Source organism: Varroa jacobsoni, unplaced genomic scaffold, assembly GCF_002532875.2.
Source record: "Varroa jacobsoni isolate VJ856 unplaced genomic scaffold, vjacob_1.0 scaffold_730, whole genome shotgun sequence".
NCBI lineage: Eukaryota > Metazoa > Arthropoda > Arachnida > Mesostigmata > Varroidae > Varroa > Varroa jacobsoni.
The window spans coordinates 16,806-41,412 of record NW_019213632.1 but is presented as its reverse complement, the minus strand read 5'-3'; the positions used below and the strand labels follow the sequence as shown (position 1 = coordinate 41,412).

Below are 24,607 nucleotides of genomic sequence, written 5' to 3'. Positions count from 1 at the left end.
CGTGTGTGTTACAAACAGCTTAGAGCACTTCCGAATAGGACCATTTTTTCTATTCGGAAAAATTTTTGAATTAATGAAACTGTGAAACGCGATCTTAGTAAAAGATGTTCAAGTTATTATTAAAAAAACAATTATCATATTGCCAAGATGTGATTTCCTTTATTTTCACACTGTTCTCGATGACATTCAAAGGTGACGACTGAAAAAATATTTTGAAATATTCACCACTTACGCGTGGTGTCGAGACTACCTAAATTGTCCCTGGACTTACTGTAAAGTGAAGAGATTTTTCTACATCAGTATTCCTTACAAGGACAACAATAATCGGACGACATAATTATTAGCTGACCTCTGTTCGGAAGCACATTAATCCAGATGGATTGGTTATAAACTTTACGCTTGTATGAATATAACTTCTAAATTCGATTTTGTCGTCTCACAGGTATCCTATGAAGCAGCACATGCTCACATTAATGGCTTAGTACATACTACCACTGAATTCCTAAACTTTTTCTTGATATCATAGAAATGGTCGCGTTCTATTATAATTGCATATTTGAATTTTTACAAATAGAGCTTAATTAACGTGGTATGAAATATTTTCATGAGAGCCTCTTTAAGAGATAATTTCATATAGATTTTCCATTAATTTTGTTCAAGAAGATACTCAATTTGTTAGAAATGTCAAGCGATTCGGAGTTTGAAAAATATAGGAACTTTTAAACAGTTCTCCTTTTGTATTTATTTTTGAATTCATCTCATTTATTTCATATCCGAAATGAAATTGTTACAATTTACTATTAAGCGGTGATATCTGCATATTAGGTTCAGGTTTGTGCAGTCGAGAGGTCGTACATTATTTAATTATTTACTGGTATTTGAATTTCAGGTGAGAGCCCGTGCTCATTAATTTTTTAATAATTAACACGTCAAAGTTTAATTTCTTTGTTTGTTATTTAAAGCAATGAACGATGTCGAATAAACAGAACTCATAATATTGCCGTGTAGTACGCCTATGCTACGTTGTCCACTGTGTTAGCGATATACTCCGGAACCGACTCTCCATTGCGACGCCAAAACCTCAGCGTTCGCATGCGACACCTGTACATCACACTTAAATAAGGTCACTCAAATATAAGAGCCACCTGTTCAGAAATATAGTAGAAAAATTAAATGTATATATACAATCGATATGGATCAGAGCAGAGAGTAACAAATTTTAGTCACCCGTGCTAAGAAGCTTTGCCCTGTCAAGCAAATTCTGGACAAAACCCCTTTCTGGGAAAGCGCAGTTTCATGTGTAGAAACATTAGGTATCCGTGTGATGCTACGCGATATGTTACAGCCTATACAACATTCTAACATATGTAACATACTAAACGACATGCAGTAACTGTATAAGTATTATTACTATTATCATGTATCGTCTGTCAATCTCTTCACATGAGTCACAAGGAAAAATATGGATAAAGGAAAAATAGTTGGATAGATTGCTAAGAACAATATTCAGCATCGAGGCTTAAAAAATTCGATACCATAATTTCTAAGTACAAATAAATTCAACACAAAGGGCCCGCTTTCTGCCTATTAATAATAATAAATAATAAATAAATTGTATTAATGTTCAAGTATCATACCTGAATACCTATCATTGATACTCCACATCGACTTTGTGCCCGACAAAAAAGTAAGTACGGTTTCATTGCCTCTATCTCGCAGGATGTACCCTGGAAACTCGTTTGTAGCTTTGAACGTGTCTGATTCGATTAAAAAGAAAAGCAACGAAAAAGCTTCACCTGTCACGCTAGAATACTCTTCCTGACCACCCGTATCGAAAGCTCCTTACCGTCAAGCATTATTTTCTTACTAGGAGATAAGACACCTGTATCAGACAGAGAATACACACAGACACCACTCAAGCTTAATACATTTAATACTGCATTAGTCAAATATGTACATACTCGAGCGCCTACTCGTCATCAGCCTAATAAATGAATATATTTCATTTAATATAGTCTAGATAAGGGCTTGTCACAATGGTATCGGCGCTAACTGAAATCATGCACTGTATCATTGTAGTGTCGTTATACCTCTAACCGAGAGCCTTGTTTGGGTAACATTATCATATGCATGCATTTAGCACATTTGGAAAGCAACTAAAAAGCGCTCTGAACTGACAAGTTCTGATGAATGTTTCCTCTATTCTGTATTCGTAACGTTTTCTAAATGAAAGGAAGTAGAAGTTGTCTTGTCGAACGCTTATCACCATTTGGTGCTGGGAAGGTACCTAATGTTTCCAACAATAATGGTAAAAATCATGTTTATAGTTAGTTTTGACTTACCTTGGTCAGCTCGAAATACTCAATAGAATCACCGTACATAAATTACAGGGTGAGGACAGACTTGCCCACAGCACCACTGCTCACAATGAGAAGCTTAAGTGGGTCGGATGTTGACATGATGGCCGGCCGAGCTGTTCAAGAGCACTAACATATAACTACTTAATTTAAGTTTGCATACTTCGAACCTAAAAGCAGAAAACACAGGATCCTTTCAATTCACGAATAAAACTCGATTATTTCTTTTTGAGAGAAATGACTGGTGACCCGTTCTTTAGATAATGCTTTATAGGCGTTCCCTTAAAGCATACACAATCTTGCATTTCATCTTGCTTAACCAGTATATTAGATTCATGTTTCCTTTTTTTGATATATATATATCCATGAATCCGCAGTATGTTATATAATGTATAATTAGATTATGACGTAGACTGACATAAATGCCTGTTTTCTTTTTTTACTAAATCTATTTACTACTCGACTACTGAACTTCGATGACGATCTCAATTAAAATGCAAAATAATTTATTGTTATATTGAATAAGGCTCTTCAGTGGATAAACAAGGCTACGTGAATTATCCAGTGCGAGAAGCTTTTCTAGCCTAATTTAAGTGTGCGTTGTAAATCTAGTCCTAATGATAAGGCGTAGGCAAACATAAATGCGTTCTCTATGCTTATATCTTTGGGTGGGTAAGCAGCACGTGCCCCTAGTATACAACTAAACATGCTACCTTTAAAAGAATCAATTAAAAGACCGACTATCACACATATATGTATTTTTAGCGTTAACTCCGCTAGTTTTTGACATTGCTATAGTCTACTAGACTACTATTACACTCATGCACGGAGCAAACTGCTAATTCATCGAGTCCTTGAAGTGAGATGCTTTAATTTTTTTAGTTTAAGATTTAATGTATTGAACGATATTAAATTGTTATGGTTGAATAATAAAACGACGCTATTGTTGAGATCGTCATTCTTCGGTTATTGCTGAGATTATTGCCAACGATTAATAATATTCAATCCCATTCGAATCGCGCATCCAGTCCTCCATTCCGTACAGACAAATCGGCGGTTCGTCCACTTTGCCTTGCGCGCAATGCGTTGATCCGTGCAAACAAATGAGAAGGGGTTGGCGACATCGGCGTCGCAGACAAAAAGCACATTTTGACCATCTGTTTATTTATCTATCGTTCAACTCTGACGGCTGCTGTCTGCGCGTGGTACGCTGATACCGGATGTTTTGGACGCAGTGAAAGAAGAAGAAGTTTAATTGTCGTTGCCGCCAAGCGACAATTGAGTGAATGACAACAAACGCTCGTTGTCTGTCGGTTATGTTGATCCGTATATGACTGTTCTGTTTTCGCGCCCATTCGGTTCCCGTCGGGCGCTGAACGACTATGGCGACAACTCGCCAACTCGGCTAACATTGAACGATCGCAGCGGCCGCTTCACTGCTAACTGAGCATCTTCGTCGTTGGCTCTGCTATATTTTGTTCCGTGATATTTTGTTTTGTTCGTGTGTGATACGCAGTTAATGATGTTGACTGATGCAACAGCGGCGGCGGCGGCGGCGGCGGCGACGACGACGACGGCGGCGGCAGTAGCTATTTTATATCACTAAAGGCAACTACTGCTACTGAGACGGCGAGCGAGTAGTAACAAGTGGTGACTCAGTCAGTTGTCTCTGCTCCCCCGTGGCAATTCGTGTAGATTATGATGATTCCCAATATGGTTGCTGGTGTCATTGCGTCAGGTGTTATCATCGGTTTTTACATTTTGAGATGCGACAACAACCGAGCGTAAACGAGGTCGTGTGGACGGTACCCAATATAGACACGCAGCACGGTGAAAAGGTGGCGGCGGCGACGGCGGCGTGTGTGTTTACCTTACTGCCCTGCCTACGCTGCTCTGATTAATGGACAGAGACTGTAGGGTTAACGGCAAGAGGTCGATCGCTTGTTGGTCCTACGCTTGTTTGCTTTCCGCCGCGAAGGGTTACAACGCAAAGACTGATCGAAAGCGAATGACTGAGAGCAATAGTAGGCAACGAGTAAACAAGACATTGACGGACCCACTGGTCAACCGAGCAGCTGCGGTTCGCTGCTTTATCCAATCAAACAAAAAATCTCACCAATATTGATATATGCTTTGTTCAAAGTAGGCACAGTATCAACGAGTGATCTGACAAACGACAGTGGAAGAAACTAACAAGGTTCTGAACGAATGTGACATACGCTTTTATAGGACAAAAACACGTGTCGAGCCTGCTTGACTGAAAGAAAAAGTTATTGTGTGGAGCTTCATGACATCAGTTTCCATAGAAGCATATCGCCGAACTAAATCAACAAGAAGACACATTAACAAAGCGGAGTCGGCATTCAGTTGATCGGCCACCGAACGGCTCCAACGCCTCAGACTTGCCAGTCAGACCAACAGGCAGACCTACAGGCAAGTAGAAACTACTGTGCGCAGGCATATACAATGGCGACTGCCGGACCTATCGGTATTCCTTCAGGGGAAATTTTATTCGACCAGAATAATGTACGCAGCAAGCACGAGGGGTCACACCGTACCCGAGTGTACAATGGATACCTTCAAATTCAGCGAACGGCAAACGGGCAAGCCATCATTTGGAAGCCGAAAGATACTGTTGCCGTTGCTCGCAATGGGGCTGAAGCATCAGGACCAGTCCACTACAACGGTTCGGGATACAATGACAGCGTTGTCATTGGACTAGAAAAGGGCGAAGATGAAGTGCATATCGAAGAACAGCCACAGGGGTTTTTCTTTTATCTGCAGGATATGCGATCGTACCACCTTTCGCAACGGAAAAACTCTATTGAAATGATGGTGATGCTGTGTGACGGAGCTCGTCTGCCGACATTAGTCTTTGACGTTGGCAAGCAACAATTATTTCTTGCACAGCTCGAGAGTGAAATTCAAACGCGCGTTTCGGCCAAAGATAAACGGCTCCATATCGTTGTACAGGAAGACGCAGACGCATTGCAAAAATCCTTCGATTCGCTAGACCTGTTTCAGCTGGACGGGGGTAATCGGACCTTGGTGAGCCGGTTTGTCAGGGATCCGCTGCCGACTTTTGCGGACGGCCTCGCAAAGGTAACGCACTTTTTCACCCAGGGACAGTATCAGTACACTAGCCGACACATATCGGAAGCTATGCTCGACTTAAAACCCGAAAGCGTCGGAACATTTAGGGAATCCTTCACGATCGACGCTGATCAGGAGCCGGGCTTTAATATTGTTGAACCAATACCAAAGCTGCCGCCACGTATAAATGTAACCCGCAGCGCCTCACTAGGCCTCGACGAATGGGCAACCTATTTCGACATAGCAGGTCGCATCTTCGATCCAAACAATTTGCGTGAACGAATATTTCGAGGTGGATGCAGTCCAGAAATTCGACCCGAAGCATGGAAGTTCCTATTAGGTGTGTACGATTTCTCCAAGACTGCCAAGGAACGTGAGGCCGAGCATGGGAAACTCACTGAGAGGTACTACAGAATGAAGCTGCAGTGGAAGTCGATGTCACCTGAGCAGGAAGCACGCTTTGCGGCGTTCACTTTACGTAAAAACCTCGTTGAGAAAGACGTCAACCGGACAGATCGAAGTGTGGACATTTTCGCTAGGGATGGGAATGAATACCTGTCCATGCTAAGTGATGTCCTCATGACTTACATTATGTATGACTTCGATCTGGGATATGTTCAAGGTACGTAGTGACCAAGGTTGTAGAAATTGTCTAAGATCGTTATAATCTCAAGATATAGATTGAAGTTTGTTTCGGTGACATATTGGCTCTCGTTAAACGCAAATGCATGTTGTGCCTTAACTGATGTATTTTATTCTAGCCACAGAATAGATTTCCTTTGGCAGTTACCCTTATCAACTCTAATGTCCATGCAGCAATATAAAGCATCGCTAAAATAAATATAAAGTGCTTGTGGTCTAACATATGTGTATCCATAAGCATTCTAGAATAAAGCTTTTCAATTTTTTTTTTCGAAAAAGGATTTCAAATAATACGTTTGATATTCAGAGCACCTTTAACCACTCGCCATCAGTAAACAGCTACATTAGGTGATACAAGCACCGTTTGTTAGACTAGTTTATCCGATTGTGATCCGGTGTGTTATATGTAACTGTTAGTACGGCGTGCATATAAAGCATACGTAGTCCCAGTCATATCTGGACATGAGAGGTAAGAATGCAGTCGCATTTGTTTGTATACTCTTCAATAAAACTAAGACATAGTGACCGTGAGAAGAGATAAATACTATTACTTTCAGTTATAACAAATAAAACCAGGATTTAGCAATAAGGACGTTGTGGATCAATTAGACAGACCACAAGCGGGTTCGCAAAAAATGTGGGTTAAAACAAACACGTACGTTGAACTTAACTCTGTGTTGTCTAATCATGAGTTGCAATCGCATGTTTCTAGAACTGACAGGACAAAACGCGCGATGATTAGAAGAGGACTATGTGATTCCGTTGATTCAAAATTCATTTCTTTGGTTAGCTGTCGCGCGCTCGGTGGTTACAAGCTGAGCGCAAGTGCATCAGAACTTTTCCACGAACACTGATAGCCTCTTAGCGAACAGTCTGACTGTGCTCTCATGAATTACTTTTATTGACTAGCTAATTCTGCTGAGGCCAGAATTAGCATATCAAATATACTGATGATGATAACTTATTGTGTTTCGAATATACTTATATAATTCTCAGATCATCACGGAAAATATGAGAATTGATGGAATTATTCCTTTAACGGATGTTTAATGTTAAAGTATCTGTTTTCCACCATCGCGGCGGAATATCAGGAGCATTTTTCCAATATTAAAGTTCTTAAAAATAGAAGATAATGCGGAATTAGGTTGAATTATTTCATATACAATTGCTTAGCAGCGTGAAAGACCTAATTTCTACCTCTGTCTTTGGAAATGATGTAACCGAATGACAAAAATTGTTTGTGTTACTATAATCGGTTGTAGTTTGACCTATCGCGAGACCTAATATAATAAATAGTCAGCAGTGTACATAAATAGAGGTCAACGTTAGTTCCCACTTTGTATTTCTATGTACAGACATCTTTATGTTATTTCCTATTTCACTTATTGTATAAACTCTTAAAAATAGATGGATGGTCTGATTAGGAAGATTAGGGAAGAAACACCAACGTACTATTTCTCTTCTGTATAAATGAAGTCTATAATTATATACACAGGATCCGTCAAATATTAGACGTATCGTACATGTTACGCGAAGAGATTTACTAATGCCAAGGTGGAAAGAATCAGCAGTGAATACGACCGCTGAAATCTTGCGATATTTGGTAATCGAGATCCTTCATTTGGGTTATCATCAAGCATTGTTGGCGACCAAGCCGAACTATCGTGGTAAACAGTGGGTTAATGGATGTTATATTGGATGCCAATATTAAGCGGCTTTTTGATGGTACAAATGAATCGTGATCTTTGTGAAAAAGTAATTATACCAGGTACTCGATCTTCATTAACTAATGATTCACATTATTAATACGGATATCTACTTAAAATCGTTTCTAAAGTCAATTGTGTAAATCTTTCTCTAGTTACTGACTGGACAGACAACACCTGACTGAAATATACATACCGTTATATTGCCTTGTGTTGTATTGTATTATTGCCTTCAATTATAAGGGCACGTTTTATTTTAAAAGTAGATTCCGATTTGAGTAGGCGAAACTAGGCTGCCTCTACGACATATACAACATGTTCTCGTTATGTAAGACCTAAATGTGCTAATGAACTTGACCAGTTCACAGCTTGATGTAGATTACACAAAAGTAAAAAAATACGGCCGATATTTGATAGGGTCATTAATTTGCTCTTTAAGGCAATGAAAATAACCGATGGAGAAGCCGAGTCTAATAGTGTCTTAAATTCACAAACATTTTGCGGAGTCGATCACCAGTAATTTGATTCTTAGAGAAGTCTAAGGATTTTATAAAACGTAAATGTATGAAGGTGGTTTTCTGCTACGGGGGGATGTTATAGTTATTATAGACAAAGTCACAACATCGCAATACGGAGGCGCAACTGGCGAGCCAAGGTATAAGACAAACAGTAGTTGAAGTAAAATAAATCAGTTCTGGTAGCATCAAGAAATTCGGCATGCTGAAACCTTAGGACAAAGAAAGGAACTTGTTAAGCTTTATTCATTGTAATAAAAATGTTTCGCACTTTAAAAGATCTTTGTTTGAAAGTTTAGCGAATGCATAAAAAATAGAAAATAGTATACGATTGTACAGTAAGTTGACACAAGTTGCCTCACGAGAGTAAACGATACAATGGTAAGCCCAATTTTCGTATACAGAAAATCTGACAATAAAGATTTCCTAGTTTCCTCTTGGGAACCTACGGATCAAGAAAGACCGAGAGAAAAGTCACCAACGGTAGCTGTCTATATTATTGATCTTGGTTAATAATTTGTTGGTAAGGCCAAATCGTAAGCACAGCGATTTCTTCAATAACAATATTTTAATTGAATCTTTCGAGTGATCATAATAATCGTTTATTATTACTTGATGTTAATTTCAGGTATGAGCGATTTGTTGTCGCCGATCCTGTCTGTAATGCAGAACGAGCCCGACGCGTTCTGGTGTTTCTCCAAATTTGTCTCGATGATTCGGTACAATTTTATTGACCACGGTCGCATGGAAGAGAAAGAGCAGCAGCAATTAGGTAAACACATTTCCCGCTTGACCTCCGGAAAAACGGATTTTGCATATATTTATACTTTCTCTTTTAATCTTGGTAACCTTCGAAGGGCTGAATGGATAGATTAGCTTTATCATATTTTTACGTACTTACGTACGTAGGAGATAATGAGATTAAATTTATAATAGATGTCTTTTGTCTCTCATGTTTATTCTTGCACACTTATTTTGTCGCTTTTCTAATTTTCCATGACCTACTAACTTATTACGAACTTCAACAGGTATTAAACGCCAACTTATACAGCTGCACCAACTACTCTCAGTAGCAATGCCTTCGTTCACGGAGTATCTTGATAATCACGAATCCGGAAATCTTTATTTCTGTTTCCGGTGGCTATTGATCTGGTTCAAGAGGGAGTTCAACTTCGAGGATACGAAACGACTTTGGGAGGTAAGAACATAAAACAGCGTGTCATCGTTACGGTTCATTAGGTGGCTGCCGCTAGCCCTTATGAGCTAATTAAGTATCGGAAAGATTGCTCGCGATTTATTTCGTCACTACTGCATTTGTGTCCATACACTTCTTTCCATTTATCATAATTAAAGCTAGTTTCCTATAGCCTTGAGTCAGTTTTTATATATGAGACTAAGCAGTGTAAGTTAATAGCCTATGATCTAGACATGTTTTTGGGCTAAGTTTTTACTGTAGTATGACTTACTTATTATTTATTCATTACTTATATTTAGTCACCGTTAACATGTTTAGCCTTTAATGAAGGCTAAGTGATTGAAGGCTAATGAATTTGCCTACTTGTATCTTATTGTGTTGTTCGTTAACTCTATAGGTGCTATGGACACATCTGCCCTGCGAAAACTTCCATTTGCTTTTCTGCGTAGCCATCCTTGAAGAGGAGCAAATCCGAATCATGGAGAACAACTTTGGACTAAACGAAATACTCAAACATATCAATGATATGTGTTTCAAAATCACGCTCGAAGACAATCTTATACGAGCCGAACAACTTTATTTCCAACTACTGGGAGTGCCGAAAGCAGCTAAGAATCTTGGCTTTAAAGAACTTGGGGAAGAGGTAAAGCAAGTCATTTAAAGGCTTATTGACAAGCGGATCTCCCGGAAAGACTAGTTTACATGAGAACAAATAATACCAGCGAATGTGTAGCGAAAATCATATTTAATGTGATTAAGAGCGACAACACCCTGTCTTGAGTAACACTGGCGACACTTATAAGACAGACCATAAGATCGTCGTTCTGCTTAAACAAAGAAAAGCTGTTGCGAAGTGGGCTTATCCCTGGGCGCAGGCTTTTATTAAGCACAATAATATAGGACTTTCTGAAAATATAAATGTGTAAAGTAAAAAACCTTTTATGTCGTATTAGGTATCAAGAAGGTCAATTTACTCCGTTCGATTTACTAAAAGAACGCGATGGACGAAATTTGTATGGCCAGATTCGTTAGGAAGGACAATACAAAATGTCGCCTGGTAAATTTATTAATCTTCGATTGCTTTGCCCAGAAAAATTGTGACTTGAATTTTGAATTTTAATAAAGTGTCAATACCGCCTATAAACTAGCCTATACTTAGGGGTTGCAGTAATTAAAATCATTATTTCTAACCATCTGCTAGTCGTCATTGACTAAATCAACAGCGGTGACTTTACTTATTCCAGATCACCTTTAATTATTAACCTCTACATAATAACAATTCTTAGAACACCTGAATCGGCTAATCGCCTGCTATTCAAATTTATCATAATATGTCGAAAGAACCAGAAGACACCAGGAATCGTGTATTTTGGTCTTTGTTGGCTTAGGAACAGCGCAGCTAAGATAAAAAAAAAAAAAAGGAATATGAATGATTCGCTCTGTATGTTACCTGTTCCCCTTGGGCAAGCTTTAAAGACCTTGCGGTCTCTCTTCTGTAATCAACTAGTTGTTTACTATCCGAGGTTCTCATCTACCTCGGACACCCGGCCAGGGTGTGGTACAGCTTCAGATCCTTAGACTCAGTAAACTACTTTTAAATAATCCTCATAGAGTCCTCGCTGTGCACGACGTCAATATCCTGGGAAGCTTCTTCGGTCTTTTGACTCCAGGAAAGTATGTCTAGCTGTCAAAAATTAATGTTCTTTATATGCAACATATATTAAAGCCTGAACTCGAAATGAAATTCTATTAATTACACAGTGGAATTACAACAAAATGATGAGCGCGTTTTCGGATAGTACAAGTAGAAATAAATATTCACTGGACGAAAGGCTAGAAGGAAACAAGTTGAAAAAACACCATTACTTTCTGAAGGTATGTGAGCAACATGTCGGTCTAGTCCGGCCGTTTGAAAGTCTGTTAGAGGCTTTGAACATGGTTTAGTCCCGTAGACCAAAGTGACCACGACCATGTATAATCATTTAAACTCTAAAAGTTACATCAATTTTTCCTAAAGAATAGTTTTCTTATTGCCATCGATGATGATGATAAGCATAGATGAGGCATTACATGCTGGGAGGTAAGCTTCAAACGGATTCTATTTCTGCAAAAAAAAATTACGACAGCTAAACGTGTTGTAATAATGGACCGACCTATACGGATATAACCGTATATATTTTATATATATATATGATGCATAGATAGAGAGATATAATAACCAGCAAGAATCTGTTCCGGGATCGACAATAAGTAATAAACGATGTTTTTCGTCCCCTGAGTTAATACATGTATGCACTATCTGTTTATTAATTTTTGCCTAAAATTATTTAGCATAAAATCACAGTTACAAATAATAGTATAGAACAACTATATATAAAAGCTTTGTTCTTAGATCAAACCTTCCACTGTGTATGCTTTTACTATTTTATTATCACGTATTAAGACCTAAAACGTTCAGATTTATTTTATTTATTTATTTAGCTTTAAGGTGCCTTTCTTAGCAGAATTTTGCTCAAGCCTTGAATTCAATTGCCCATGTCGCTAATAACGCAAACATTAAACAGTTTCTTAATAATTTAGTGTATTTAACCAGAAGAAACAAAAGGAAGCAGAAGCCACCAATACACTTAAATTTGTCGTTTGGTTTTATTATATCCTTTACTTAATAATGTAGATTTTGGATCGATTTCACTTTGACGCAACGTTTGAGCTTCTATAAAAGACTTCAACTTGTTCTAGGCTCCGCGCGATGACGCTTTATCAATGCTACTGCCTAGAATTATATGACTACTTATGCATGTACGAGTATGCCACACACCTTCGTGCCATAGTTATACCCGCCGTGTTAATATTGATAAGCCTTGAGTGTAACTACAGCAGGATATACCTCGATTAAGAAATGTAAACCTATATTTGTATTCGGTATATATTTAGAAACGACTGAAGTAGATCTTATTCGTTAGCGAGACTTTTTTTACATACTATTTAAGCACACTATCTCCATAGTCATTAGGTTTCCTATGAACTAACTTCATTCTATTAGAAAAAAACTTTTAAGGTTTCGTTAAAAGTTTATCAAACAACAGATAAACGTTTCGAGATTTGCGCCGAAAATTGCTTTAGCATCTCGTTATCAGACTAATCAATTGTAAAATGCTAAAGAAATCCAAGTATACTTTTTCCTTCATCCTCAGTTTTCCTTAAATCATTGAAGGGCGCATGCTACAGATACTCTGCTTGAATTATCTACAAGGTGTTTAATGAAATAATCTATACGGAGCTAATATACAGAGATATTTTTTATGATAATAATAAGAATAAAAAATATATTTTTTTTGGATAATCTGATATCAGTTACATAATTTTCGCATCTTCATGTCGAATTTCATTGACAAATTTATCGGTAAGCGAAAAATACCATTTATTTAGTGAAAAAGAAGATATCTTTTCAAGTGTTTGTAAAATTGTAGTTTCCTGTTGAGTTATAACGAGCTAAGTGTCAACTCACTCAGCGCAACCTCACAGTGCAAACCCTTTTTTCAGCATTCACTTTCCATAATTTATTTTTCGCTTATATTAGCATGATGCTATTCGAGCTACGCGCCATGTCTTTTGACTTGCCATAACGCTTGTAAGTATTATCTGCATGAGCGCTATACGCCGAAAACAGAATATATCTTATTAAAACACCGAAGAGCATGTAGTGCAAATATTTTATGCAGATTGTACAGAAAGACAACAAAATTTAGAACCTACATTCATAGTGAGTCACCTGAGATGCTGAACCTACTGTTGTGGCTACTATTTAGATACCTAACCTAACCCAGAAATAGAAGCGATTCTGTCTGCAGTAGGCCAATCAGTAAACTACTGAGAATTGAAGAAGGCTTTGTGATTTCATGATTCACATTCATCAGCTGGGGATGAGAATATTGCCAGTGAATATTCTGTTAAATATGAGAGATTATCAACTGATGGTGCTCTAATCGGGTTTCCAATCATGGTAACGGTAATGAAATTCTCATCGTACAAAATTTCAGCTTTGAATTACGTCAGATGTGTCAATACTGTTTGGGTCCGCATAAGGTGTCTGCGCGGCTATTTGATGGCACAAGTTTGATGAAGGTGGTATTCAACATAAAAAAACAGTATAATTTATTAGATCTGATTTCAAGCGTAGTGCACGGCCCAACTTCGTTTTAGGACAGTGAACCACGCATTGTTTTTCGAGGTTAGATTGACACGCTCATGTCTGAGTATATTTGAGCCCAATACCGTGAGGACAACGGGTCTACGTTTATGGTCAATAATAGCTAAGAGTTGGGCTTTGATTTTATATACTAAATGCCCGAGTTGCTGGTTCCGACCGCTGTTATGCAAAGTGTGTCACTTCGCAGCAATTATTGGGTTTTACGTTTTGGTGTTGATGGCAGCATAATTGATTCAGGTAGCCTGTGAGAGGAGTATTTTATGGAAGACGCTCTCTGGAAATTTGACCAGAAGGGTGGAAAGTTTTATTAGGAGTCAACGTTTATGACAAGACCACTGACACAAGTGTAAAAAAGAAACAAAGGGGACGCCAATGGGGAAGTCGATATTTTAGAAGCAGAAGTCGCGATTTTTCCCTTATGTGTCGAGTAGAGGATCTGTCAGGCTGACTCTACTATAAACGACTTTGACAACGACGAACAAGAACATGAGTCGATGTTCGATATACATCATGTACGACTTAGACATTGGATACGTTTTAGTTGATTTCAACTATAATAAGTAAGTGACTTGCTTGCACAGTGCCATATACCTGTTCTAACGTTTTTTTTAACGAAAAGTAACATCATCTACGTAAGTGTAGGTGTATCAGTTGGATGGACATCAATCACTTTAAGTCGAGTGAAATAGATAAAAATATGTAGCGAACTTCATCGATAGAAGATGTTATATCCTATTGTTTATCCTATCATACTACACATGTTAGAATATGGCCAGTGCTTGACATATATTTGACGCACATTTTTCTATAATTGAACATAATCATCTTCTATACTTTTGTTTCAGTACTCATCGTATTAGTGATGAATGCTGAGATTGAATTTTTTTCGGTGTTTCGTTAACTTCGTCCAGTCGGACCGAACTCGATTTAATGCACAGCCAGAATCGGGGATTTATGGCGGTATAATCCTTACCACCTGGGAATTTCGCGGGCACTGTTCGCAAATTTATGTGAATTTTTATCCGTTATTGCGAGTCGGTACATGCGTTCAACTCGTACATGAACTATACAAAAACTATTTTCAAATACCTTCTCTAAAGTATACAGTATATGACTCATATTGAATTTTATTGGTACGCATTATTTTTAGTGGCAGCGCCGTTGAGGTCTATCGATCGACAAAAAAAAAACTGTGGTATTCAGTTATTCTAGCTCCTGTTTTTTTTGCTATGTCTTTAGCAAGCGACCTGGCTCATCAACCCTTCTAGCTGCATATGCTCTTAGCGGTTGCAATACCATTGTACGGAGACAATTTCAATGACACTCATCTACTTCACAGCTCTTCGTTCAGCGTATGGTGGCTGCAAAGTTAGTTCAGGCATGAGTTTCACATCGTATAAGTCATGTGTTTTTGAAAGGTAATGTAAAGAGCATATTAGTACACTCCTTAAGGTTAAAGAGTTCGTAAAGGATCCAAAGTGAATACCATAAAATTATACGGAAAATGTAAAAAATAAGCAAACCTATTAACATTACATTGCATGTAGATTGCCTACTGCATTATGTCGGCCGCTCTTCATGTTGCTCAACATTCTAAAGAGAACACTAATGATGCGATGATTAAACTATGATGAAACGATGCGGACAAATCTCATGATTTAGAACAAACAACTTTCAAAGTACTATTAAATTTGGATTTTTCAAGATATAAATTTACAAAGTGCACTTTCCAATCTAAATCGTAACTTCGCGTCTTCGCACTGTTCGCCTTTGCGTTGTTACAGCTACTGTGGACTCGTTTTTCTGGCAGAAGCTTCCCTTCACTCCTTTCCGTTGTTATTTACGAAAAATAAGCAATGATAAGTATTAGTAGCAGGAAACTGCAAGTAAGCTAGATTTATAGACCTATTAATGACATGTTTCTCAGTATATAGAACTCGAAGCCAATTTTGTAAGAGCTGAGAAGCTTAATTTTCAGCTGTTAACGGTATTTGAAGTCGTCAAGGTTTTTAAAGACGCTAAACCCCACTGAGAATACGGTTTTCTAAATTTAGTAAGAAGGCGGGCTGTTTCTGCCCTGAATAACTGTATAATCATTTCGCTTACAATAATTTTAAGCGTTTTCATACTAGCACACATACTAGAGCAATTAACCAATATATATGCTTTCAACGCCTACCTCGAAGCAAGGTGTATTGAAACTAGCAAGCTTACAAATTTTTAAAACTAAAATTAAACATTTTTCTTGGGTCGAATGCACCTGGCTTTGTTGAATTGTTATGTGTATAAACCGTACCGCAAGCTCAAATACACTCAAAGCTAGAGATAATTTTACTTACTAAATATTCATTGAATCCTACTTTGAATCATAATCGAAAGTGTATGTAACCTAATAAATAAATCGAAGCACGGTTGCGTATTCGGCAACGTCGTAATGTCATTCGTTAAATTTGTCCCTGATGCATAATAAAGTTTCTGTGGTCCTTCTGTCCGTTGCGATTTTTTTTATTAAACTTTTTTTTGTATTGATACGATAATACATTAATTTACTCGATGTATGTAGACCTCAGAGTAAAGTGGCTTTAATGTCAACGTCTGTTGACGGTTTTCTTTTTCTCCCGTTATAGCCATATTTAGCGTAAGTTGAAAACCGCCAGATATTTTTTTTAACGGTTGATCAAGTTACTTAATTCAAGGCTATTTGTTTAATTCTTCTCAGAGTTTGAATAGCTTTTCTGTGACATTCACATAGAATATTTTAACTAAAATAAAACAGCGCAAACTTACCTGGGGGAACTGATATTTTTATGAGACACGACGGCGAAAAGCGCCTAATCGTCCCCATTTTTAATATTGTTGACGGATACCTGTTCAGTACCGTATTTCTACAAAAAACGTCCAAGGGTTTCAACACGCCCGTAAAACATGCCGTCTCATTTAATAACCAATATGAATCTTTTCCGCTGATCTCATAGTCTGAACGATCTTCGTCCTATCTCCCTGTGCCTAGTAAACATCGACAAGCGCTGCTCATATATTGAATAGCTGTCTTTAGTCAGCTCAAATGTTCGTCGGCACCAATCGTCGTGATACCTAAAAACTTTTTTTTTATCAAAGATGTAATGATCAATCACTAGCAATATAGCTAATAATCTGCATTTTGGCGTGTTTAATGTTTATGGGTCTTTCGCAATATACTGATACAACTGGCGTATTCCGTAAGTCGAGCAATATGACTTCCATCCAAATCTCTTTAATGTTTAACACATTCTGACGCAGCTCGAATATATTGGACCGACCCTGGTGTCGGTCTGCGACCGTAAAACTAGTCTCAGAACGACCCGAAATAGCCAAACATTCTTAGGATTATATTGGTCAAAGATAGCGAGTGTTTCCATTAAAAACCCCCTCTCCCCTTTATTGCCCCTACACTATTAGATCTACACACCTGCAGAGCCTCTTTATTGGTATTCGACATTTTTTAACATACTTGTGCATCGACACATAAAGACATATCCGGTTAAACCGTTATCGCGAGTACCTTATTTTCATGTCCATATCAGAACTCTTGAAAATCCGGCATGGTAATTTTCCTGCTGTTGGTGTTTGAGAAATCTCTGAGTTGTTTAAGATCTACAAATCTGTATTATTAACATCGTTATCGAAAATATGTTCTTCCGAGAGAATAATGCATGAAATTTTTGTTTAAAAGCCGCATTTTGATAATTTTTATTGACTATCAAAAGCTTTGAGTATTGTTTACTGGTGACGCGCCAATGTGCACTGCATTACTGGTAGCAATAGCAACCATTACGTGTGCACATGGTGCATCATTCAAATTCTGCCGCGCATTCTTCATCACGTTATTGTCATCATGTTAAATCGTTGTTGTTCCGAAAACGAAACCAGTCAGGAGGACTAAAGGGTTCGCCGCCGAGTCAGTTATATGCTACAGCTGTAGACAAGAGTCGTGGTATTTGGAATTGTGTGTGTGTCTGCGTGTGACTGGATTCTGGTTCGATTTCTCGCTTTGTAGCGGCTAGGTGGTTCCGTCGGCGGCAGCAGCTGAAGAACAGGCAGATAGCTGAGGCGGCAGGAAGGGCGCCCGTTGAGTCGATAGTCTGTGGCCGAAAAGTCTAACTGAAAGCAGACGGCGAGTCAGAGCAGCATTGGCGGTGGTTGGAGCAGTCTCTTGCAACCCATTCAATGTATACATACTAGTCGGAGAGAGACCCATAGAGTGGCTGGACTATACAGGTGTACGGCTACCGCAGTATTTTGGCTGCTGCTGCAGCTGCGGCGGCGTTCCGACTACACTACAACCGAGGTTTGGTTTAATTCTGGTGACTCTGGTAGTGCTATTTGGTAGGTAAAGCAACAAGAAGAGATGATTTCTGATTGGTGTCTTTTGTTGTTGTTGTGTAGTGTGATTTTGTACGGTGAGTGTTTCCAAGCTGTGTTGCCGACCCAGGGGTTTTAGGCGTACCGCACTGTATTTCGCAATACCGGCGCAAATATCAGTGACCCTTTGAGATAGCGGCCCACAACCGAAGCGGGCCCAGGTGGTAGTCCCCATGCAATCCCCACCCGGTTGGTGTGACAAAAGTCTCGTCGATTGTGTCTAGTAGTCGAAGAATACGACGACGACGACAACGACGGCGCCTAGAGCGACCACTCAAACGAAACTAACGAAAACAACATTAGCAGGCGCAGCAACAAATAGAGAGAAGACAAGCCTCTGAGCCAAAGAAGGAGGCGGAGCTTTCTGTTCCACTTTACAACTTGTTCGACGACCAGGTAAGTTAGCAGACAGAAAAATGAAAAAGAAATAGCTTGGTAATATCATTATTGATGCCGGTTTAACAGATGTTCGATTGCTGGCCAGTGGTTCTTAAACCGTCTATGAACTCACTAAAAACGGATTACCGATTTCGTAAGCGAATATTACGATAAGACTAACCGTAGTGTGTTATAAATAGAACCATCATTCTAACGGAATTCTCTATCCGGTCTTTTCACTATATCGATTATTTTCTTCAATGATCTTGTTAGTCGTTTTAGGTTGGTTAAATACTTGGAGTCGCAACACACGGCGGGCTATCTATTTCAATACTTGATTTTGATACAGATAACAGTGCTATAGAGACTCAATTGAAAACAAAATAGTATTGCTTCGGGTGTTTTCAGTTGCATATGAATGCACGAACGTATATGTGCATTCAAAGGGACTGACTGAGACACCGAAAGATGAGAGTACAGGGTCTATAATATCTGCTGGTTTCAATAAATAAGGTGTCACGAAACGTTTATGTTAAATTTTCTTACTTACAATCGTCGTTTCGTGTGTAGAAGGCATATCTATGAGCGAGCTGTATAAGCAATTGGATGCTTTGCACTTAAAGTGACGATCGAAAAGCTCAAAGGCGCGTGAGATGTGAAGAAAGTTAGTCAAAGAAGCATCTGAAGATTTGCAACTATGCTCGACTACGGAAGGTGCAAGGAACTCTTAATACCAGCCGGTTTCTCCTTGATTCGTCATCGCAGTCGCGCTTTCAGTCATCGAAGACAAAGAGACACCGGTCAGCCGATCAATAACGGACGACAAGGCTGTAGTCGCCAGTATATTGAGACCAATCCAGCTCCTGAAAGCGACACTGCGCACCTTCCTATCTATATGCCTGCGACGATTGACAACGCATGTCGCGCTAATACTACAAACACACCTACATAGACGCTAACAAAAACACATCCCACTTGTCTTACTGCCATATATGTTATAGTAGCCTTTGCTTTCTCTCATAAATCATGATCGGTATCAGTGGCGATCGCAGAAGGATACCAACAATTCTCTTTCATTTCTAAGGGCCTTTACAGCTTGGTGCCTTCGCCAACCTGCTTACCCCACAGTACGGCAGTGACTTTTCCAAAAAGAAGCAATAAATGATTGAGGTTGACCACGGATGGCGAACGGAAGCAAAAATTATATAATAAGCACAGAATCAGTTGTAAAGGCGACAACTGATATCAGCCATGGTAAACAATAACAGCAGAAGGAAGAATATTTTTTCCGAATTAAGTCAACAATGTTATGCCGCCGGCTATACGAAAAATCAATATGCCCGCAATGGCACTATGTTAGTATTCAGGTGGCTCTCGCCGATTATTTGTAAGCGACAGGACGACAATTGACTGTCGATTCTGGTCACCTACTGGTAGAATTGTAATTATTACAAGTCAGCGTTCACATATTGTATATATACATATATAGGGTCTTTAGGAATGTATGCAACTGTACGCCATGAAATTGTACATTCCCCTTAAATGTTCTAGAATGTCGATAGGTTCTACTGATGGTTTAATCACAACTTATAATACTTATCGGCTACTTGTGCATGCATGTCGCTTTCCACGTGCCTCGCCTATTCGAAGCGAGACGATCGCAGTCTTAGCGAAACATTGATTTCATGCAGATTTCGTATTACCTAAAATAGCAGATCTAAAATATTTACTTTTTGAGCTTCGATAACCGGCAAACTGCCGAAGAGCCTATTTCGGTAATTACTAAATATTATGGTATCCGTCTGTGGTTGTGCGATGACTGAGTACTTCTGTATTACAGCTACATGCGTAAATATAAACACATGGTCAACTATGAAGAATGTAGTGCTCGTACTGTAGCCAGTTAAAGAAGGTCGAATCGAGGTAAAACGTAGGCAACTTGCCAGATGTTCAGATCCGCACGTAGCTAGTCGACAACCGTAATAACTTAAATGCCATAGACAAGTAAGAGCTATTAATAATCAGAAAAACGAATAAATAAACAAAAGCAACCGGCGTCAATCGTTGATGACGTCTGGAAACTTATATCTTAGTTGCCATCTTCGTAGTATTGGTGTTAATATCGTTCTTGTCGTTTTTGTTTATTATTGCCGAATTCTACCTCTGTACATCAGCGATACTTGGTCCACTTATTCACCGCTGACTAACAGATAGGTACAGTCCCTCATTCCTCAATAATTCATTGCCGTACCTGCTGCTATCATAGCCGCCGTCGCAGCTGGCCTAACCACCGCTGCTGTTGTCGATATTTAAGCTGCTATCGTTATTGTTGTGGCCAGTGCTGCTGCCGTTTTTGCCCGTATGGCTACTCTCGCAGGCATCGTTTTCAGAAAGAAACCACTAACACAGTTTATGTACCACATGCAATAGCGGCTGTCGAAAACTCACTGCTACCCGCTACGGCGAACAACAACGACGACGACTGCTACTGCTGGTGTTGCTGCTGTTGGGCCAACTGCTGCCAGCAGCAGCAGCGTCAAGCAACGGCGATGACGACAACGTCGATTCAACTCGACTGAACAAGACGCTCGTGCTATTGTTGGTAGCAACTGCCGATGTTTACTCCCGCCTGTGTCCACAGGCTGTGTTCCGTGCTTTTGTATTCTCTCTTTTCCGTTCCACCCGGCAACGTGACGTGCGGTACGCTAATCGTTGACCATTGCATGGTAAAAATGTTAACTTAAACCACTGTTCTACAGAGGCAAAATTATTATCATTGTTGCAACAAAAAAATTGCAGCGATAACGAATACACTAGCAACTGATGTTTGGCGCCGTTTAAAATTAACAGTTGTCTGAAAAAATCAAATTCCGGAGGACGAGGCTGCCTTGCCCCGATCGAAATGTTCGTAGAAAGGTGCAGCACCTAAATATACATAATTTTTTACACGTGGATCTATGCGATTATGTATGTGTCGTTCATTTCCTCTGTATCACTCGGAGATCGCGACTATTGAAACTGCTGTTTATCTATGTACGTGGATTTACTGGTTCATCATTGATTTGTCATAGTTGAATGCAGCGCGAGTGGGACAGCTATCTAGCATCTGGGAGACGAGACAGCAAAGACACGCACGATCTAGCTGTGAAGAAGGACGAGTGGTGCGATCGGCCTATGCAGATAGTGGGAGCTTCTGAAAACCTGGCCGGTTTTCCGGATCGTCTGAATCCTCAATAATTTGTCGGACAAGTGGTATGCAAGCTGAAAAACGGAAGCACAACTGCGAATAACGTCAGCTTCGCCGGGACAAAGCTCAGGGAAGTGTGCAAACCTTAATTAAAGTACACCATCTGCAAGAAAGAAGATTGCCTTGTTTTCGCCTTTCATAACATCATCGTATCACGCGATGTCGTCGTGCACTCGGTGGTGCTGTGTGCTCGTCAGCCAATCGAAATGGATGCAGCGCGTCCGCGATGTTTTCTGCTGTCGGCAGTGAGTTTGCCTGTTACCCTCTAGAACAATCCCTATGCCCTCATACACGTTCAGTCTGGTAGAATTTCGGATATTACCTCAGCTTCTGTTGTTGCCGGCTCCTAGCTTCAATGGGATGTTCGGTCCGAGAGCTTGTAGCAACGCAGCAATCGCTTGGTCGGGTACGGCAGATCTGCCTGTCTCTGCATTTGTTATATAAAGATCGAAGATAATTCTGTCTGTTACGTTTTTTGTTCACCTCGTATTTAGGAGTCGTATGAGAAGGCCACGTGTACGCACGGTTTTTAGCGTTTTTTTTCGTATTTGGCTCTCTTATTTTCTGCGTCTGTTTTTCAATCATCCCCCAGTACGTTTGTTCGTCTATCCATTGGCTTGTTCATTTGTTCGTGTTTGTCGATTTTCCTTTTCTGCTCGATTCTGATAGAGATCTGCAACGTTGGTTGCTGCACAACTAACGTCTCAAGCTCAAACTCGGCATTAACGCAGAAACTAATGTGCACCCATTGTTCATGAGTTGGCCATTTTTTTTCTGAAGATCTTAGTCGTCAGTTTAAGCTTTCGCTAGCGTCATTAAGCTTTCGACTCTGTTGGGTAAATAGGTGAAATTAAAAATAAGTGCAGGCATTTCATTCGAATACATCGAGTTTTGGCCTCATTCTTGGTAACAATGGATTGCCATTGCAAAAATCAACAATGCTACGCGATAGGCGTTTGTGCTATTATACTACACATCGACGTCTACGACTAAATGACCAGACGATTGAACGTAGCAGTCAATCGGTGACCACAATTCATCCAGAGTAATGAAGCATGCAACTATCTAGGATTGGCATGATACATTCGATTATTTTATATATTCTCTCAAAAATTTAGCTATCATATGTTACTAACTTCTTAATTTTGTGTTTTATGTACTTTAGTCTATTAGACCTTTCACTATTTGCTATTTGGCTTTTATGGTGTTCGTGTAGACATTATTTGGATGAACTTTCCGTTTGTGATTCTGTCCCCCACCTTATAACGAAATTTGTAGTCTTCTTGCTGAAACTAGCATAGTTTAGGTGTAATATACTTGGTCGCCATGTTTCGGCGTTGCTGCTACACGGATCAGAGATGTTCCATTTTAACGGGAATGATTTCTCGTCATATCATCCTCTAAAGATAGCAATTGTTTCATTGTCGACAGAATGTTGCTGACCGCTGCTATGTAAAATGTGCAACCTGTTGCACATTTTTCGTTTCCGTTCAGTTAAGACCACTTTCGCTTACGTGGGTCCGCTATCTGTGCTAATGACGAGAACGATGCACACAATATTGTGCTTAAAGAGCGGAAAAATCCGCGCCCTGCGTAGGCCATGTATAGCGCATTATAGGGAATCATTCCTCTGTATAGAACGCCAGGACTGTAGTAGACTGGTTGTAGTGCACAGGCGATCAATGCATGTCGTATTTCACAGGAAGTCTCGAATGCTCCAGACAAGGAAATAAACTAGTAGCGGGATATAAAGAACACTCATCCTTGAATCTGTTATCCATTCATTAAAGTACTCTGTATGCCTTCACCTTTGTGCACTACACAAGCGTTTTCATCACACGTACGTAACAAAGAACTGTTGTCACCAACCAGCCGTTAGAACTTATTATTGTTAACTGATTTGGTTGGTGCTTGGGTACTCGCTAGTTGTTGGTATTGGAAACAGCTTCGGACCGCTGCAGGTCGGAGGGATTCAGTGATAGAAGCATGCTGTAAGTACACTGATGTCGCCGCGCTCTTGCAAGAAATGACCAATGGAAACCGCCTGTAGCATCAATGAGCTATTACAAAGTTTCTTAATTGAACCTCGCTTCTGCTCTGCATTTATTTATCCTTCCGTTGTAACGTATGCATATAATATGCATTCGGGAAGGTGTTACCATACGTGTGTACGAGCGGCTGTATAAACTGAAGCCATCGTAGGTATACTGATGATCACCGACGGGCCAACCAATTATCAAACTGCTACATTAACGACGCCGACGCTCTCTTTTGTGCGATGTTGCTCTTATTTTCATTGAACAAAATGAATTTGTAAAGTAAGATTTTTAAAATTGAACTATGGACGTACGTCCGCTATGCTTTGCCTAAATAAATGGCTGTATATTTTGTTAAGAGGAGACGTTGTCGCTGTTGACATGCAAGTTACGAGACATGCAACGTTGTTTGTAAATTATATGTATTTGTTCTGTATTTTAGGTGATTCTCTTTCTTCGGTACATATCATACAAATGCTCAATTTTAAATCCGTCATGTAGTGCTTTACGAGCTGCCTAAAGAAGGATGCGTCCGTTGGCTTGGGCGTATTTCAGGTCAACGAATAAATCGTATAACGATGGTGCTAACGAAGCTCTAGAGCAGCAGTCGGTTTCCGGCCCGATCGTTACAGTATTGTCGCTTTTATTTGTTTACATTGCGCACATACGCCCTGCATACGTATGTGAACTTTTGGCTCATTTTGTTTTGCCAATTCCATTCACTAATAAGCTGTTTATATATATATATATATATATATATATATTCAAAAGGCAAAACCCTTTTTATAATAAAAATAATACACTCTTTGCTTGGATACAGAATTTGC

The 24,607-nt window shown here is 39.4% G+C and overlaps 2 protein-coding genes and 1 long non-coding RNA gene across 4 annotated transcripts in view; 2 read left to right on the top strand and 1 right to left on the bottom strand.

The window, feature by feature from the left end:
• Window positions 1-692: 692 nt before the first annotated feature.
• Window positions 693-3,864, bottom strand: LOC111263073 (uncharacterized). The gene is made up of 3 exons (XR_002682008.2): window positions 2,343-3,864; window positions 1,638-1,882; window positions 693-1,145 (listed from the first exon to the last, which is right to left on the bottom strand). It is a non-coding gene; the product is annotated as an uncharacterized LOC111263073 (long non-coding RNA).
• A 176-nt stretch (window positions 3,865-4,040) lies between these two features.
• Window positions 4,041-11,799, top strand: Tbc1d15-17 (TBC1 domain family member 15/17). The gene is made up of 4 exons (XM_022837844.2): window positions 4,041-6,072; window positions 8,942-9,085; window positions 9,342-9,511; window positions 9,906-11,799. Exons 1-4 carry the CDS (start codon window positions 4,824-4,826, stop codon window positions 10,167-10,169), a joined length of 1,827 nt encoding a protein of 608 aa, XP_022693579.1. The 5' UTR covers window positions 4,041-4,823; the 3' UTR covers window positions 10,170-11,799.
• Window positions 11,800-17,484: 5,685 nt separating this feature from the next.
• The window catches only part of Rala (Ras-like protein A), a 23,166-nt gene continuing 16,043 nt past the window's right edge, over window positions 17,485-24,607 (top strand). The window contains exons 1-3 of one of the 2 annotated variants that reach the window (XM_022837842.2): window positions 17,485-18,045; window positions 18,144-18,515; window positions 21,569-21,989. In XM_022837842.2, the coding sequence (XP_022693577.1) occupies window positions 21,904-21,989 (86 nt within the window). In that variant the 5' untranslated portion in view covers window positions 17,485-18,045; window positions 18,144-18,515; window positions 21,569-21,903. The remainder of the gene's footprint in view (window positions 18,046-18,143; window positions 18,516-21,568; window positions 21,990-24,607) is intronic. The other variant, XM_022837843.2, reaches the window with a different exon arrangement.